General features: G+C 54.8%; 1 protein-coding gene across 3 annotated transcripts in view; it reads left to right on the top strand.

The window, feature by feature from the left end:
* HIRA (histone cell cycle regulator) overlaps window positions 1-17,388 on the top strand; it is a 73,986-nt gene that overhangs the window by 16,542 nt on the left and 40,056 nt on the right. For 2 of the 3 annotated variants that reach the window (XM_082667812.1, XM_082667813.1), the window contains exons 3-12: window positions 1,081-1,191; window positions 2,365-2,455; window positions 3,669-3,763; window positions 8,745-8,840; window positions 9,852-10,012; window positions 11,701-11,868; window positions 12,353-12,466; window positions 14,197-14,267; window positions 14,833-14,938; window positions 16,777-16,992. In XM_082667812.1, coding sequence (XP_082523938.1) covers window positions 1,081-1,191; window positions 2,365-2,455; window positions 3,669-3,763; window positions 8,745-8,840; window positions 9,852-10,012; window positions 11,701-11,868; window positions 12,353-12,466; window positions 14,197-14,267; window positions 14,833-14,938; window positions 16,777-16,992 — 1,229 coding nt within the window. Of the gene's footprint in view, window positions 1-1,080; window positions 1,192-2,364; window positions 2,456-3,668; window positions 3,764-3,961; window positions 4,030-8,744; window positions 8,841-9,851; window positions 10,013-11,700; window positions 11,869-12,352; window positions 12,467-14,196; window positions 14,268-14,832; window positions 14,939-16,776; window positions 16,993-17,388 lie in introns of those variants that run through there. The other variant, XM_082667814.1, reaches the window with a different exon arrangement.

Genomic DNA, 17,388 nt, shown 5'->3' with positions numbered 1-17,388 from the left:
GCATACTCTCCGTAACTACTTTGGCAGCAGATTCCTGCTGACTAGGTTCATATTACAATCAGTCTGCATCCCCACCTTACTGAGCATGGGGAGTGGCCGGTGGTCCTGTGGACAAAGCCCCAGCCCCAGAGGCAAGGTCTCTGGTAGCATTTGCTCACCTTGAAAAAGGGAGGAGGTGGCTAAATTATGAAGTTAGTCATGTAGTCATGAAGCTTATTTTTCTGGGCTCAAAAGAATTCAACTGTGTCACTCAGGAGCTCTGGACTTAGCTGGGGGGCCGGAGTTTTGTCCTTGTCCACGAGAGGGGGCGCACCTTCCCGCCCGACTTGGCACAGTGAGGTCTTGGGAGCTGTTGAGGAAATATTTTTACCTACTGGCCAAGAGGTCATTTCAAGTGTGCTTTATGGTAATTCTGACATGTCCATTTCTAGGCACTTACTAGTTTTTGCCTTCTGTAACAGAAAGTTAGCGAGAGGTTGCCCTTTTTTAGTTATCAGTAATGGAAAACATTACTAAAATGCATAGATGTATATTTTTAGCAGAGTACTACTTCTGCTTATGACCACAGGAACCTCAAATGCCCTCTTTTAGTTGACCTCCCATCTGTAGGTGATGGCAAAGGGCAGGTAAGGTGGTAACGATCCTTTCCCTGTGTTGAGGGCACATTTCAGGCTTGGTTCTCAAAAGTGTCCAGTCAGCTGTGGGAACAGCAGTGGACCCCAAGCAGCACCTAGAGGGGAGGGGAGGTTGCGGGGGTGCCTGTGCACAGCTTCTTTGGGTTCCATATGAGGGGTCTGGGTTCTGGGTGGGCACGAGGACCTCCTAGGGGCCCCTGGTGGACCTGTGTTAGAGACCAGGCCAGAGTTCAGTGCAGACCCAGGCTGGCCTCAGCCTCCTACTGAGCCCACTGCCTCCAGTCCCCAGCGGCACTTGTTTTTGTTCACCTTCCCTGTGACACATAATAGTAACTCAGATCCTGCTGATCTATCAGCCCTGACTTCTGACAGCTAGGTGAGGGCGGGTCACAGGCTCCTATTGCCACTCCTGACACATTGAGTTGTTTCTGCTCCTTCGTTCCAGGACAGGATTCTGGGAAGGTTGTAATCTGGAATATGTCTCCAGTCCTCCAGGAGGATGACGAGAAGGATGAAAATGTCCCCAAGATGCTTTGCCAGATGGACAATCACTTAGGTATTACAGGGTGGCCCTTTGCAGGCTTTGCGTGTTGGCACAGTGCCCAAGGTTAGCACGTGTGTTTGTAATTAGAGAGATAAGGCCCGTGCGGCGGTAGCTCCCCTCGGCCTGCTGTCTGAAGGCACAGATGTTGGCTGCACACCTGGGTGAGTTATTCAGCAGAAGACTCGGCCTGCCCACAGAACCATCTTTGGACAGTCTGCAGGTACCTCTGGTGATTTCCTGCTCATGAGTCGTTACTGCCTGATTCCATGGGGCTTTGGGGCCAGCGACCTGGAAGCAGTAGGGTTCCGGGGAAGGGTGCACAAAAGACAGCTCACCAAATGTCTCAGATGGCCGCCGTGTCACTTGGGGCCCTTTGCCAGGCCCTTGTGGCCACTGGACAGTGTTGTAGTTTCCTTTCCTGCTGTAGTGCCTTAGTTTCCTGCCCTTGAGCATCAGGCTCTGGTTTCCAACCTAGCTGCCCACTGAGATGCTCCACTATCAGTTATGCCCCCTCCCTGTGTGCTATGTGTTCCTGCTCTCCCGACACACCCCTTGGCGTCCTCCACCCCAGAACACAAGGTGCCCGCAGGCCACGTGTGGACCACATCTTGGATAATGTCCCTTCTGCTGTGGGGCTCCAGAGGCTCTTGACCCATCAGGGCCAACAGGGATTTCTCCTGGCCTTAGTTTATAAGTGCAGGACCAGTCTACCTGCAGTGTTGACAAGTTTGGAAAAAGAGCTGGTAGGTGGCTTGCAGTCAAAGTTTTATGCTCTACCAAGCTGCTCCCCTGAAAGTTCTGGGAAAGGCATCTTGGCCTTTTTAGTACATGCCCTCATTTTGAGAATTATCCCTACTCAGAAATACATCTCATCATTCGACAGCCCTGAGATTTAGTTACTTACCAGTTTTCATGGAAAGAAGCCTTCTCCTATTGACTGATTAAGTACTAATGCTTCTCAGATGACGTAGCGTTTCCCCTCCAGACTTTGCTCTGGTATTTGTTCTTACAGCACAAGTAGGTTGGTGCGTGAACTGAATTTTTCTTCTGGGGCTCTCACACAGTAGGTACCTTGAGTAGATCAGATAGATTAGATTTTGTAAACCCTCTGCATCTTGCCAAACTGCACAAAGCAAATGAGCGTGGCGACTGGATTTTCATCACCCTATTTTTTTTTCTTCCCAGCATGTGTGAACTGTGTGCGGTGGTCAAACAGTGGGATGTATTTAGCTTCTGGGGGAGATGACAAACTGATTATGGTGTGGAAGCGGGCTACGTAAGCATCATTTTCTTTACTTCACATTTTATTTTTAGAAGCTTCTTTGCTGGTCTTTATCACAGTCGCTTTCCCCACCCTGGCCCTGAGGTCTCCAGAGCTCTGACTCGATGAGTACCAGGAAGCACATGTAGGCGGGGGCAGCCGGGGCCTGACCAGGGCGGTGGGTGGCCACCTACCTGCCTGTGGACCTGCTCAGCACTCCTCACAGGGCTGCAGGGTTTCACCTGAAAAAGAAGGGCTCGTCCCTTCGAGGGCTGACATTGATGGCTTCATTTGTTTTGTCCTTCAAGTGAAATTTCCTAACACACAAGGTGCTCTGATGGGATCTGGGGTGGGGGATCTAGAGCGTGCCCTCTTGCCATTCACCTCGTTCTCTGTCAGCTTTACCTGGGGCTCCCAGGAGCCCCACCTTCCCCGAAAGCCCCTGCTCTGCACCCACAATGAACTGACCATCTCCTGGAGTCTCCTAGGGTGGGTCCTGGGCCTTTGGGGCCAGCCAGGCTGGGGACCAGACCCCACCCTCCTGCTCAGCCAGAGTGTCCCCAAGGCTGTGGCTTGGCGAGCAGAGGCGCACTGTCTCCTTCAGCCCAGCCAGCTGCCTCCGCGAGCCCTTCCTGTAGGTTTGAAAGAATTCTACAGGAGCTAAGGGTGTTAACAGAGCCTCTGGGGGTCCGAGGTGTTGGTGCCATGTCTGCAGGGCTCCATGACTGCTCAAGGCCCAGGAGCGAGCACCCCAGTTCCAGTGCTTTCCCTGCCCCAGTATTCAGGCAGAGGCGTTCAAGTCCTTACAGGAGGGCTTGAAAAATAGTGTTGCTTCTGCTGCTTTAGCCAACATAAATAACGTATTTAGTATACAGTTTGGAAAATTGAAGAGAAAAAAATCATAATCCCACCATCTAAAGGAAGCCACAGTTAATATTTTTGTATTTTTCACGTGTGTCTTTCTGGTCCATTTTCCAGCATAGGTGATGTATGGTATCGTGTTGTATATGACATTCTGGGACCTGTTGCCTTCACTTAATTCTATCCCATGGACGTTTTCCCAAGATTGGTGTAGGCCGTGTAGCGTTCCATCCAGTGAACAGATCATAATTTGCCCAGTCAGCCCCCATTGTTCACCCGTTTGGCACTCGCCAGCCGCTGTCTGTCTGCTTTGTCTCTGCGTTGCCCGGAAGTCCCCGGGTGCCCTTCTGACTCCTCTCTCACACAGGTACATCGGCCCCAGCACCGTGTTCGGCTCCAGTGGCAAGCTTGCCAACGTGGAGCAGTGGCGATGTGTCTCCATCCTGCGGAGTCACTCAGGCGGTGAGTGGGCTGCCCATGGGGTGGGCGCCCCGGCGGTGGCCGAGAGCAGCAGCGGCACCTCCACGGCCCCTGTGGACTGTGGGTCCTTAGAGCAGCCCTGTGTCTGGGCCACCCCTCCCCTCCCCGCTGCCTGCCTCCAGCTGCGTCAGTGTCCCCACTCCTGCCCTCATGGGCTGTATGTTTATATCTTTAATGTAGAACTCCCCACGTTCCGCTGTTTATCCTGGGAACTGAGTCACTACCTCCATCAGTGGATCGCTAAGTCCGTAAGCGCACTTTCTTTATTCCACAGAAACCCGCACACGGGGGCCCACTGGAAAGCTTTTTACTTGACTTTGAGAGTGTTTGCAAAGTGTTTTAAATAGGCTTGGTATGGAAAGAAACTCATTTTTCAGATTTGGACTGAAGTTGACAGCACTTGGTCAGATGCCAGGGATACCAGAGTCAGTGCAATTCAGTCTTCCTCAGAGAACCTGCGGTCTAGCCGGGAATAGCTGGGAGGGTGTGCCAGGCAGGGGCCAGCAGAAGCCAGAAAGGCTTGGTGCCAGTGGTGAGCTGGCAGCATGTAACCCCGCTGGACGTGTACTGCACGGCAGCAAGCGGCGCGGGGTGGGGCTGGCTAAGTGTGTGAGGGCAGGTCATGGAAGGCTTGTGCTCCTGCTAATGAGGGTGCCCTTTGTCGTGGAGGCCTGAGAGGGGGATCATCTGACAGCCCTATGGAAAACAAGGCAGTTTCAGGGGTTCAGATGAAAACTGCAAGGGCCCAAACTAGGCCTGTGATCATTGAGAGAGAGGAAGAGATTGACCTGGGGACTTTGAAGGGCTGAGCAAAGGGAGGCATGAGGGAGACCCCTAGCTGGGTGCCTGGGGAGCCAGCGGTATCCTCTGCTGAGACCATACGACCATGGGTTTATGGGGCCGGATGCCAGTTCAGTGCAGGATGTGCTGGGTTTGGGGGGTGTCCCGAGCTGGTTGGAATTGAGCCTGCCACTCGGGGGCTGGGGGGGCGGAGATGGGGCAGGAGAGAATCAGCTATGGTCCAGTCTGTGCTCAACACCCACTCTGCAGATGACACTTTAAAGGTGAACAGACCCACCTCTTAGAGACCACAAATTGAGTCCACATCTTTGAAAGCTGATAGTGTAACATTGTGTTACCTTTGATAACAGTAAAAATTTGTAACTTACCCTAACTTGCTGGCAGGTGCTCACAGTGGAGTCTAGTTGGGCTTCTCTGGAACTTGGACAAGGTATCCATGAGGTTATCCAAGTGGGGTGGGGCCTGAGTGACGACTTTCATGGGGCCCCTAACCTGAGACTTGGACTGAGCCATAACCTCGCCCTCCCTCCTGGCCCACCACCGCAGGGCTCTCCTCGACCAGGCAGGTAGGGATGCCCACCTTCAGTGGGGATACCTGCCACTCCTTTTGCAGTGGTCCTGGTAGCACCATCAGTTGCTAATAAAAATAGTTTTCTTTAATGGCCATAGAAAGCTGTTTCCCTACCATGATAGAGCCCTGTGTCTTTTAAACCATGCGCACATATTATAGTTCACAGTTGAGCCTTGTTCCCGTTGATACTGAGAAAAGACAAACATGGGTGCTATCACCGCATTTGTTATTTTGGAATTTCTGCAGTACAGTTAAGCAGAATCTGAAGAAGGTAGACAGGGAATTCCCTGGCGGTCCAGTGGTTAGGACTCGGCACTCTCACTGCCGGGGCCCAGGTTGAATCCCTGGTCAGAGAACAAGGATCCCACAAGCCATGTGGCGCGGCCAAAAAAAGAGAGAAAAGAAAAAGAAGTAGGTTGACAAACTGGAAAACAATAGTAAAATGAGATGATATGAGGAATAAAGCTTTTAGGACTTATAAAGCATTGAAAAGCACTTCAGACTAATAAAAATAAGTCATTGAATTGGCTTCATATAAGAAGATGTTTAATTATCTGTCTTTCACTAGTCATAGCCAATTGGAATATCTAATGATAGAAAGAGATAAGTGCAGTTTTACTCAGATTCCCAAGGAGGGTCTTACTGAGAAGGTGGCGTCCAGGGGTTGAGCAGATGGCGATGAGGGGACAACCGTGTGGACCTGCAGAGAGCTATCCAGGTGGAGGGAGCAACTGGGGCAGCAGATGGAGTGTAGACGTGGGCTTGGGACCAGGGCGGGGGGGGAATGCAGAGGGGAGGGGGCCGGGAGGGGCTCTCGTCTGAGTGAGGCAGAGCAGTGTGGAGGCCTGGGCAGCAGTATGGAGCCCATATGGTGGGGGGCCGAGGCCGCACTGGGGAGACCAGTGATGTGATCTAGGTGAGAGCCTGTCGGGGGCCGTGGGTCGTCATGGTGGAAGTCAGGGCAGGTGGTCACACAGACTCCCTAGGGTGGGAAGTGAGGTGAGGCCCCAGAGGAGGTGGGACGGCTTCCCAGACTGTGGCCTGAGCAGCGGGAGGGATGCAGGTTCCTCACTTGAGGTGGGAGGGGGTGTGGGGGCGAGTGGACATTGTTGGGTCCGCAGTGCCTGGCAGCAGGGTGAGTGGACCTGCGGGCTGGCTGTTGGGGGGTGAGCCTGGAGCACAGGGGAGGAGCCTGGGGTGCGGCTGAGCCGGGGAGCCAGTGAAGGTGGTGGAGAGAACGTTTGAAGGAGGCAAGAGCAAGCAGCGTGCCCCACGTTGCCTCACGGTCGAGTGAGCACCGAGGATCGGCCGCTGGACTGGATGGCATGGAAGCCGCCGGTGGCCTTGGCAAGCGTGGTTCCTGTTGGTGAAGCCGGGTAAAGGCCTAATTGGCGGGCGCTCAGGAAAGACCGGGGGAGAGAGCTGGACGGAACCCAGCTGGTCTTGTCAGGCGCCTGCAAAGAAAGACAGCAGAAGAGCTGAGGGGAGGATGGACTCCAGGCCCGCTGAGGAGACGGAAGGGCTATAGCGGCTGGAAGACCCATCGGAGAGTGAGCGGGGGACGTGGCGGCGGGGAGGGGGGCAGTAAGACCAGGGAGGGGTCGCAGTGCTCTGTCAGGGAGGGTCTCTAGGCATGACTGTGGGAACTATGGCTGAGGCCAGAAGCCAAGGTCATTGGAGTAGGTGGAGGACTTTAAGGGTGTTAGAAAAATCATCCTCTTGGAATCACCAAGAATGATGTTGGAGAGATGACGGGAATGACAGTGACCAGAAACTTACATCTTCAAGGACAGGGAGGGTCTCAGGTGTGTGTAGAGCTGTGGCAAGAAGGAAAGGGCGTTGTATGGTCTGAAGACAGAAGCTCCAAAACTGGGGTTTGGGGAGGAAGTCATGTCACATGTGTGGATTTACTGCAGAACTCAGCAGTGACTCCAAAGGGTGTCTGGAAGGATGACTCAGGACGTGGGAGAACTCATTCAAACAAAGTTAACAACGTTGAAGGAGGCTACAGTGCTCCTGACAGCTTGGTGTGTTGTGAAGGCGGCACCTATGACCGATAACAGAAGGCAGGATTCATTCCCCACACATGGCGGGGTAACCAGCCATTCAGTAGTTCGTGGGTGAAAGGAAGGTAATGTAGAGCCTTAGCTAAAGACAGCATGATAAATTCCAGGTATTAAAGAAACGTTCTAAATAAAGCAAGAGAAAACGGAATTGAATATTTATTAGACCTCCAGCAGAGGGAATATTTTTTCAAAGTTAACAAGCAATAAGAGAAATCATTTTTAAAAATACAACAAAGGAGAAAAACTGACTTTACTACATAAACCTTCTACAGCATAGGAAGGTAAACTGATGGAATTTGCAGCTAAGGTCTGTATTGTCCATAGTCCATGGAAATTGCTAAGAAAACCGGTCTCCTTTCTGGAGTCTCAGGTGAGCATGTCTCTGCTCTAGGACTCAGGAAGTACAGGGGGGTCTGTGGTTTGCACGGCTGCCCCCCAATCCCACCCACGCTCTGAGCCCCAGAAGAGGTTCCTGTGCCTCCTTTAGCAGACACTGCATTCTCGTTAGACCCGCCAGCACAAATCACCTCCCAACAGACGGGGTAGGAACAGAGGAGTCCCTGAAGACAGCTTCAGACACACCAATGTGCACAGTCTTCATTTTGCGAATTAAAGTGGAACTTCAAACATAAAAATGTACTCAGTAAGTTAGAAGGGAAAAAAATCATAATCCTCAAGCTAAAAAGGGACTTTTGAAAAGGACATTCTGCTAGTAGAAATGTGAAGAATCCAGACTCATGAAAATGCCCAGGTGCTCCGCCCAGGTTCCCACGGTGCGGCATCCGTCTCAAACAAACGCCCCGGGGTGTGCAGAATGACGTGGGCACGTGTGCTTATGGGCATGAGGAACTGGAACCTGGTCCAAGTCCACTGCTGAGTTAGGTCTGTTCCGGGTCTCGAGTGCCCTCAGCCACGCAACGCGGAGCAGGACAGCGGGGCCCGGGCTCGTGCTCAGCACTGGCGCACACACGGGAGATCACGGTGCTGCCCGCGTGGGCCGTCTTGTCGAGCTGACTCTGAAGATTTAAATCATCCTGTGAGCAAAGGACTAGATGGCTCCTGACTGGCTTCTCTCTCTGTTTGTTCACCTCACCAGCCGTCCCTCCGCACTCCCGGTGCCGCATCAGGCACTGAGGTTGGAGAAACCAGGGAGACCTTGGCTGTCACGCCGCGCTCTGATGAGGCCGGGTTAGGGTTGGAGAAGGTGGCTCAGCCGGCCCAAGGGCTGCAGACCCAGCCAGGCAGTGGCACGAGTGCCACACTCTTGGCCAGGCCCTCAGTGCTTTGTCAGAAGGGAGTCGGGTGGGGCCGTTAGATGCTTCAGATCTTAGGACTGATTGCAGAACCTTAGTGGGGAAGTTCTTCAGGTTGGTTTGGAAAAGTCTAGTTATGATGGTCTCAGGTCAAGTCTCCTCAGGTGTGAGAACGCCAGGGGGCTGCTGACTGGCCAGCTGGCAGGGTGGAGCTGCGCCGTGTCCATATCCACCACCAGGTAAGAGACTCACCATTGGCCATTGTCTTCCAGATGTGATGGACGTAGCGTGGTCCCCCCATGACGCCTGGCTGGCCTCGTGCAGTGTGGACAACACCGTGGTCATCTGGAACGCAGTGAAGTTCCCAGGTCCGCACCTGTGCCCGGGCGGCCTTTCCGTGGGGCTGCCCGGCGGTGTCTGGAACGGGTGGGCTGGGTCTCCTCGGCTGGTGGCAGCCAGCCTGTCTTGTCAGTAACTCAGGTCTTTATCAATCACATTTAAGGTTTAAAGAGAAGTTTACATTAAAGAAAAATAATAGTAACCAAGTGCCGGCATGGGTGTCCCTGCTGCAGGCTGTGCGGATGGACCCCTGGCACTGGGAGCCCAGCCAGCTGCCCTTGAGGGTGCGCCCTCCCACTCTGGGCTCTGGCCTCAGCCCAGTAGCCGTCTCCTCTGTGATGCCCTCGAGCATGAGCAGGCTAATAGATCCAGTTTTGCAGATCAGTTTTTCTGTTAACGTGTTTGAAGTCCCTACCGATGGCAGAGCCTGGGATGGCACTGCGGTTTGCAGCCAGTGAGATGCTTCTAGTCCCTGCCTGGTGACAGGAGCGTGTTCTTCTCATAGGCTCGGGTCCCGGTCACTTGCTCTCTTCATAAGCTTCCACCGTGTTTGGGGACTCGGCCCAGCCACCGTGGCTGGGGTGTCATTCAGCTTACAGCTCTCTGGGGTCCAAACTCCCTCCCCTTTGTCCTCAGTGATGACGAGCAGAGGACTCACTCAGCGCAGGCCCGGTCCCCCAAGGAGGGTCACATCAGGAGGGCTCGGATGGGCACGGGCTCCTGTCTGGAAAAGAAATCATGGGCAGGGCTGCGGCTGCCGGCAAGGTGACGTGGCGCCTTTCAGCTCTGGCCCTGGCTGCCTGCCCCTCTGAGGGCATGTGCAGCCTCAACCCATACGTGTCAGCTTGGCTGGAGGGAAATGGGTGGTGCCCACCTCTTGGGTGAGAACAGACTCTTCTGCTTGTGCCCAGGGGTGGGGCTGGCCAGGGCAACTCCTGAAGCCCCTTCTGTTGGCCGGCCGACCCGTGGCCCGTTTCTAGACAGAGTCACTGTTTTCCCCTTGGTAATGCCTTTCCAACCTCACTTATTTGTCCTCACAGAAATCCTAGCTACTCTGAGAGGCCATTCTGGCCTGGTGAAGGGCCTGACTTGGGACCCTGTTGGTAAATACATTGCCTCTCAAGCCGACGACCGCAGCCTGAAGGTGTGGAGGACGCTGGACTGGCAGTTAGAGACCAGCATCACCAAGCCTTTCGATGAGGTAAGAGGCCCGGCAGGTCCCCCACCCCCGCCCCCTGCCTCCCACACGGAGCAGGGGCTGCCTGGGGTCCAGACGTGGTCGGGGAGCCCAGAGTCAGGTGATGAAAATCATTCACTTCTCAGAAGCTATTAAACATCCACCTTTGTAGTGAAAAGGCTTGTAGGTGTTAAAGCTGAAGAGTTTACAGCACACTGCCCCTTGGGGTGTGGGGGACGTAGAGGGTGGAGGAGGCTCTTGTGTCTTCCTGAGGGCGCTGGGCCGTGCTTACTGACCTTCGCTCTGCAGGCCAGCCGGCTCCTGTGGAAGGCGTTAACAGTCCAGTTTGCAAAACATCTGGAGCTTGGACTGCACTGGCTTGTGTAGTATTTTACCATCTCTTCCCTCATTTGAGTTCTGATTTCACGTGGGACCAGAGCTCAAGGTCGCCACTATTCAGTGGACATTTCTTGAGTGCCTCCTGTGTGTACGGCTGTCCTGAGTACAGGAAATGAACGTGGATTGAGATGGAGTTATCCAGAGTGGGCAGAAATGGCTGGGGGTAGGTGGTGGTCACGTCAGAGAGGGCTTCTTGGAGGAAGGGACCTGAGTACGAAGTTTTGCAGGAAGAATAGACACCTGCCCACTGGTCAGGGCTGGCTGTGGAGAAAAGTGGGTATCACATGTTCAGCTGTCCCCCAACCCACAGAAGTTCCTGAACTGGATCCATGAGCCTGGTCCTTACCTCACTTAGTTCTGCCCTCCTTGGCAGCCACCTAGTGTGAGAGGACATGGGCTGCAGGCTTTGTGGAGAGCCACTGGGCTCCTGGGGCGGCTGCGGGGCGGGGGGAAGGGCAGGACAGGAATGTTTGGAATCCTGCAGGAGCTGGCAGCACTCTTCTGCCTCTGCGGGGGCTGTCCTGCCTTGGCTTGGACCTGGCTGGCAGTGGAGGCAGGTGTGTCCCCATGCTGCGCTCGGGCCCTGCCCTGTCCTGCCTTCCCCAAGGCCTGCGCAGCCTGGATCTTAACCCCTAAGCCTTTCGGACTGCCCTGGACTGACCTTGACCTTCAGGGGCTGGCTTTTAGCCAATGTCATCTCACTTTGCAGGAGGCATGGTGTGAAGAGGTGCCCTGCCTCTGCCTGGGTCAGGGGAACAGTGCCTTTCTCTTGTGCCATTTATGGTTTCTATGGACTTTACAAACCTCTTCTCCTTGGCTGGTGGCGTCACCAGGCTTTGGGCGAGGAGACAGGATTCAGAGAGCAGGTGGGGCCTGGTGGTCACCGTCTGCAGTGTAGAGAGAGGCTTGTGACCAGGCTTCCGAGGGTCAGCAGTGCTCTTTCTCCGCAGCAACACGTGGTCTGCAAACCTCCTGTGGGGTTCCCCAGTGCTGGGTAGGAAGGAGAAGGGGTCTGTGGTCAGATAGATTTGGCCCAGATAGGGTTGACAGTGGAAAGAGGTGGCCGTCCAGCCATCCCCTCAGCCTGTGCCGCCGTGCAGTGGGGGAGGGTAGAATGGCGCCCCTACCGGTCTCCTGACGGCCCCGCTGTCAGCTCACCCAGAGAGACTGGAGTCAAACTGGCCCTGTAGCCAGCAGCTTGGGCGTGCTCCACCATCGTGAATTTGTACATCAGAGCTCAGTTTGATTTCTGGGGCCAATTTTGGTCACAGAGTTGGCCTTGGGCTCCTTTCGAGCACAGACGTTTCTTGCAGTGTGGAGGGACGACCCACGTGTTGCGGCTCAGCTGGTCCCCTGACGGGCACTACCTGGTGTCTGCCCACGCCATGAACAATTCCGGCCCCACCGCCCAGATCATCGAACGGGAGGGCTGGAAGACCAACATGGATTTTGTCGGGCACCGGAAAGCTGTGACTGTCGTGGTGAGTCCACTTGGCCTCAGGTTGGCCGGCCATCAGCGCCGCCCTAAGTGGGACCCTCAGAACCTGGGCAGTGCCGTGCTCCCCCGTCCTGGGTCATGTGTTGGACTGAGATGGTGGCCTCTGAGATTCAGCACACGTTGCTAGGTTCTTGTTTCATTTTAAATACTTAATGTTTCAATATTTTAAACTAGTTATACAAAATAGAATACATACCCATGTGCTTTATTGGCAAGTGGACGTGATGAATATGAAGTTAGTATTTTATTTAATGTGATGAATGTCACCAGAACCAGACTTTGATTAGGACACGTGTCATCCTCAGCACAAGGCCTGCTGGGTAGCTGTGAAAGCGCAATGACGCATGCCGGTGCCCGGGGCTGGGGGACACTTGCTAGGCTGGGATCCTGGTATGTCTCATATTTGGCGTAGGGTGCGTGCTTGATGCTTGATTAATTACTAATTAACCCTTGTTACTTGGTTTTAGAAATTCAACCCAAAAATCTTCAAGAAGAAGCAGAAGAACGGGAGCTCTGCGAAGCCCAGTTGCCCGTACTGCTGCTGTGCTGTCGGCAGCAAGGACCGCTCGCTCTCTGTCTGGGTGAGCCCTACTGTGAGCTCGCTGCTCTGCGGGGAGGGGGTGCCTGAAAGAGGAGAGACCCCCCACTTCTGGTGGTGCTCAGTGAGTGTTTCTGCCCTGAACCTGGGCCTGGCCAGGAGAGGCCACCCTGCCACCCAGCCAGAGCAGCTCTTGTGTCCAGACCCAGATCATACCTTCAGTAGTCAGGGCCACGGTTGGCATATTGTGTTGGCTTTCCTTTAAAAGAACTTTGTGTAGATATAGAATCTCCATAGTGGATCTACCTGAAGTACACAGCTCAGTACATCTGTCGTCAGACGTGTTTACTTCCGTGTAACTATTGCCCTGGAACGCTCCCTGCCCCTTCCCTGTCAGGACCCTGCCCCCAGCGCCCCCTCAGCCAGGGCAGCAGCACTAAGGATGTCTGTCACATGGATGAGCTTTGCCTGTTTCTGGACTTTATATGAATGGAGTCGTGCAGTGTTTACTTTTTTGCATCTTGTGTTCTTTTCACTTGGCGTAAAGTGGTTGAGCTTTGTGTGTGTTGCGTTAACAACAGTTTATTCCTTATCATTGATTTCCCCATAAGCAGAGTGGATTTGAAGTTTTAGATTTGGAGGTTATCCTTTGGCTGCATTTAGGACAGTTGCTTCTCACAGAGCAATCCTGTGACCCCATTTCAGACCCTGGACCTCGTGCGTCCTAGGCGGTTCAGGCACATTCTTCCTGGGCTCCCCTGGGCCTGGGCTCCATCCCTGGTACTTTGACCAAAACATCACTGACGGGTCAGGTGTTGACAGAGGTCCCAGGTTTCTGGGGGGTCTGTAGGCATGTCTGTGGAAGGAAGGCCAGGCTGGTTCTCTTTGGGGAGTGGAACTAGGATGGGGCAAGGTTCTCATGGGTTCCAGGTGCTCAGATTCCAGTCCCATCCTCAGGACTAGGGCTGTCTTAGCGCCTCCTGCCCTCAAGGCGTGTTCCCACCCCAGCCCGCCACCCAGGGGCCCAGGACCAGTGGGCAGGACAGGCAGGGCCTGTGTGTGAGAGCTATGCCTGCTGCTGCTGTGGGAGTGTGGACATGTGCTCGGCCACGTGAGGGGACCAGATGACCCACATGCACGTGGGGAAGGCGGCGGGTACGGTCCCCAGACACAGGTTTTCACAGGATGTTGATGACACACTCATTCTGCATTAAATGAAAAAGCAGGCAACCATGTGCCTTACTTTAAAGAATAAAATATTTGTCCAAGACGGAAGAGAGGAAGAGTGTTAATAGTGGCTACCCTGGGGCCTGGGTCAGGGCAGCATGAACCTGTGTGGTGTGTGGCACTAGTCACATGGAGCCTTGGGTATGTGTATGCACCTGAACGTGTGCCTTGAGAAGGGGTGCTAGGTTCTCTCTGAGGCTGTTTTCCTGTCCTGGGACCTGCCTTTGCTGCTGCATTCCCTGCCCAGGCCTTGGCATCGCATCCCTGTTCAGTAGGCCTTCTAGAACCCCCTCCTCCATTGCTGGTCTTGTGTGTATACAGCTGTCTGCCCTGCCAGGCCCGAAGGGGCAGACCCCATGCTGGCACACGTGTCTTTGGCGGGCGTGGGTTCCAGAGTCTCGGTGGTGGCCGTCTGAGTAGAGCTGAAGACACCCTACGTGTCAGCACAGCTCAGACCAAGCCTTCTGGATCTGGTGGCGGCAGCTGAGCAGAGTGGACACAGAGGGCCTCATTCATTCATTAACCTTTGCCGCCCTTTCCTTTCAGCTCACATGTCTAAAACGGCCTTTGGTTGTCATCCATGAGCTGTTTGACAAATCCATCATGGACATTTCCTGGTAAGATGGATTCTCGATTCGAGGCATGGTCTAGGAAAGGAGGAGCCACATGTTGGAGCTCAAGGCCTCCTGGGTGTGATTAGGGTTGGGCAGCCAGGATCCCAGGTGTCGCAGCCAGGACAGACCCCAGGGTGCTGTGCTCCTGGCCCTACTGGAAACCCCTGCTGAGACAGACTGGTGTTCGTCTGGGAAGGAGAGTGCATGATCCTGGTTGCACTTGGCTCTGTCGCTGCGTGAATCAGAGTAGTGCGGCTGTGGAAGCCGCTTGTTTCATGCTTCTCAGCGACCTCATTTAAATGTGCACTCCCCCGCAGTTGTTTTTTAATGCTTTCAAAAATGAGATAAATGAACATGAAACTCTTACAAAGCACAGGGTGAGAGATACTCTGTACATGTGCTGAGAACTAAAGGGCCCAGAGCTCTGTAGAATGGGACTGTCGCCCCAACCTCCGCCTCCCCATGAGCGCGTGGGGGCCTCTCCCCAGACTCTGCCTCCCCTGGGCCACTCCGTGGCGGGCGAGCACCGCAGGGCTTGCGCCTGGCTGCTGATGGCCATCTTTTCCAGGACTCTGAACGGGCTGGGCATCCTGGTGTGCTCCATGGACGGCTCTGTGGCGTTCCTGGATTTCTCCCAGGACGAGCTCGGAGACCCCCTGAGCGAGGAAGAGAAGGTAGGAGCACGGCCACGGTGGCTCTGAGGGACCTCCTCCTGTGACCTACACAGACACATTGTTTCCTGAAGCATTCCTAGTCCTTTGCCTCTTGTATATTATAATCCTTGTCTTCTCTACAAGAGAGATTTAATTTAAAATGAACCTCTATTCATGTCAGAAATCCATTCTATTGGGTTGGCCAAAAAATTCCTTTGGGTTTTTCCGTAACATCTTGCGGAAAATAGAATTGAGTAAACCCGGGCATCTCCTCTTGAGCTGATAGCCACCCTGGGAGGTGTTCACGCTGGGAGAGTGGGAGTGGCTGCCAGGGCTGCTCACGTCCCTTCTCAATTGTCCTTCGCTAACGTACTGGCCTCGGGTCAGCAGTTACAACAATGTTAGCAGTCCTTTCCTAGCACTTACTGTGTGCCAGAACCAGGGCCACGTTTCTTCACTTAAATTACACAAAACCCCTCCAGGCAGGACTGGTCCTGTTTCACTGAGGAGAATAGCATGTGACCCTGAGGTCTGAGAGTGGAAGCATGAGCCCATCCGCAGCCTTGGGGCCAGGCCTCCTCTCTGCCATGCTCTGCCCAGGACAGGGTGGCCAGTGCTCATCCTCGGGGACTTGGTGACAGGCACTACTTTCCCTGCCCCAGACTAGGAGCCTGCCTTCCCGCAAGTGGGCCCACACCAGTATGTGGGGGCAAGAGGCTCCGAGAGCCCAGGGCAGGCGGCAGCTCTCCCCTCAGGGTGCCATTGCTGCTGGGAGACCCCTCTTAGGCTTCTGTGGGGACCCCCACTACGATGTTACCCCTTGGGCTTCAGAGTCGGCCTCGCTCACCACAGTGGACTGGCCTGGCACCCACGGTCACTTGTCAGTGGGGGGACAAGTGTGTCCGCAGCCCCAGCTCTTCCCTCCACCGGTCACTGTCGTCAGGTGACCTCCCCTCTCCTTAGAGAGTCGTAACCCATCTTGGATGCAGGCAGGGCCCCTGCATTTGAGGAACAGTAGGGCCGAACTCCGAATCCTGCCTTGAGATTCCAGGGGTGCCGGGGAGGGAGTTTTGGCCACAGGCAGGCACTCCAGGTCCTACGGAGTGGGCCCCAAAGCTGCCCGCCCAGCATCCTTCCTGTGAGGCAGGTGTCCTACTGACCTCTGCTTTGGTCATTAGCACACCATGTGAAAGTCTGCTCCTTGTCACACTGGCCACTCCAGTGTGCTGGGGCCACCGTCCCTGCCCTCACACAGCCTGGCTTGTGGCACAGGGCTGCCGAGACCAGGGAAGGTGGGACTGGCCCTGCTCGGAAGGGTCAGGACGTGTTGGGGGCAATGCGGGCAGAGAAGGGTTCCCCTAGGCCTGTGTGCCAGGCCTTTCCTTGCTCTCAGGGGCTCTGTTAGCGGCCCCCCATGGTGACCTCCAGCCACGTGGGGCTGATGGCTGCAGTTGGAGCAGTGAAAGCAGCTCTGGGTTTCAGTGTCTGATTCCCAAGAAGCGTTTGGGGTCCTTGGAGTGATTTAATAGCCTTACATTAGCAATTTGAATGCGTAATTTCAGTTCAGCAAATGTTTGTTGCTGTTTGTTCTGCACCAGACCTGCTGTAGGTGTTTTCCTGAGGGTTACGCATCTACTTTCATCCCTGAAGGCTGTAAACATCAAGGGAGGGTACAAGGCCTCTCCTGAGTCATCTAAACAGGCAAACAGGGTGGGAGGTTTCAAGAGAGCCAGCGTCCAGGGCTCCGGGACCCTGCCCAGGGGTCTCTCGCTCTGAGCCGGGGGCCAGCACGCAGCTTGCCCACTGGTGGACAGTGTCCTGGCCAGTTTGTTGCACTTCCCTCTCTCTGCCTTCTCTAGAGCCGCATCCATCAGTCCACCTACGGCAAGAGTTTGGCCATCATGACCGAGACCCAGCTCTCCACCGCCGTCATCGAGAACCCCGAGATGCTCAAGTACCAGCGGAGGCAGCAGCAGCAGCAGCTGGACCAGAAGGGCTCTGCGGCCAGAGAGACAGGCTCCGCTACCTCGGTTGCTGGTGTCGTCAACGGGGAGAGTCTGGAGGACATCAGGAAGGTGAGGGCTGGGCCCAGCGACACTGAGGACACAGGCACGTGCCCAGGGGTGGCACAAGGCCAGGAGGGCAAGAGGCCGTCTAGACAGTGCACAGACATGGGCAGGGAGCTGGGAGCCAGCAGGGGGCCACTCGGCCTTATTGCCCTTGTCTGCGTGTGGCAGCTGCGGGGCCCAGGGCACCTTATCAAAGGCCCCGCCCCAAGGAGATCCAGAGGAGAGCATCCTTTGGGGGAACTTCAAACCTCACCTCTAGCCTTTCTAGGAGATTCTAGATACTGAGAACAGTGGGTTTCAGGCTCTGCCCTCAAGAGACGTCTGTTGACTCCCCCTTCTTCCTCTGGAAGCCCATGTTTCCCTGGGGGGTCGGGGTGGAGATGGGAAGGGAACAGGACAGAT

The sequence above is a fragment of the Grampus griseus genome (genome assembly GCF_964374135.1).
Source record: "Grampus griseus genome assembly, chromosome: 12".
In the NCBI taxonomy this organism is placed as follows: domain Eukaryota; kingdom Metazoa; phylum Chordata; class Mammalia; order Artiodactyla; family Delphinidae; genus Grampus; species Grampus griseus.
The sequence above is the reverse complement of the archived record's forward strand: the minus strand, read 5'-3'. Positions and strand labels throughout refer to the sequence as shown.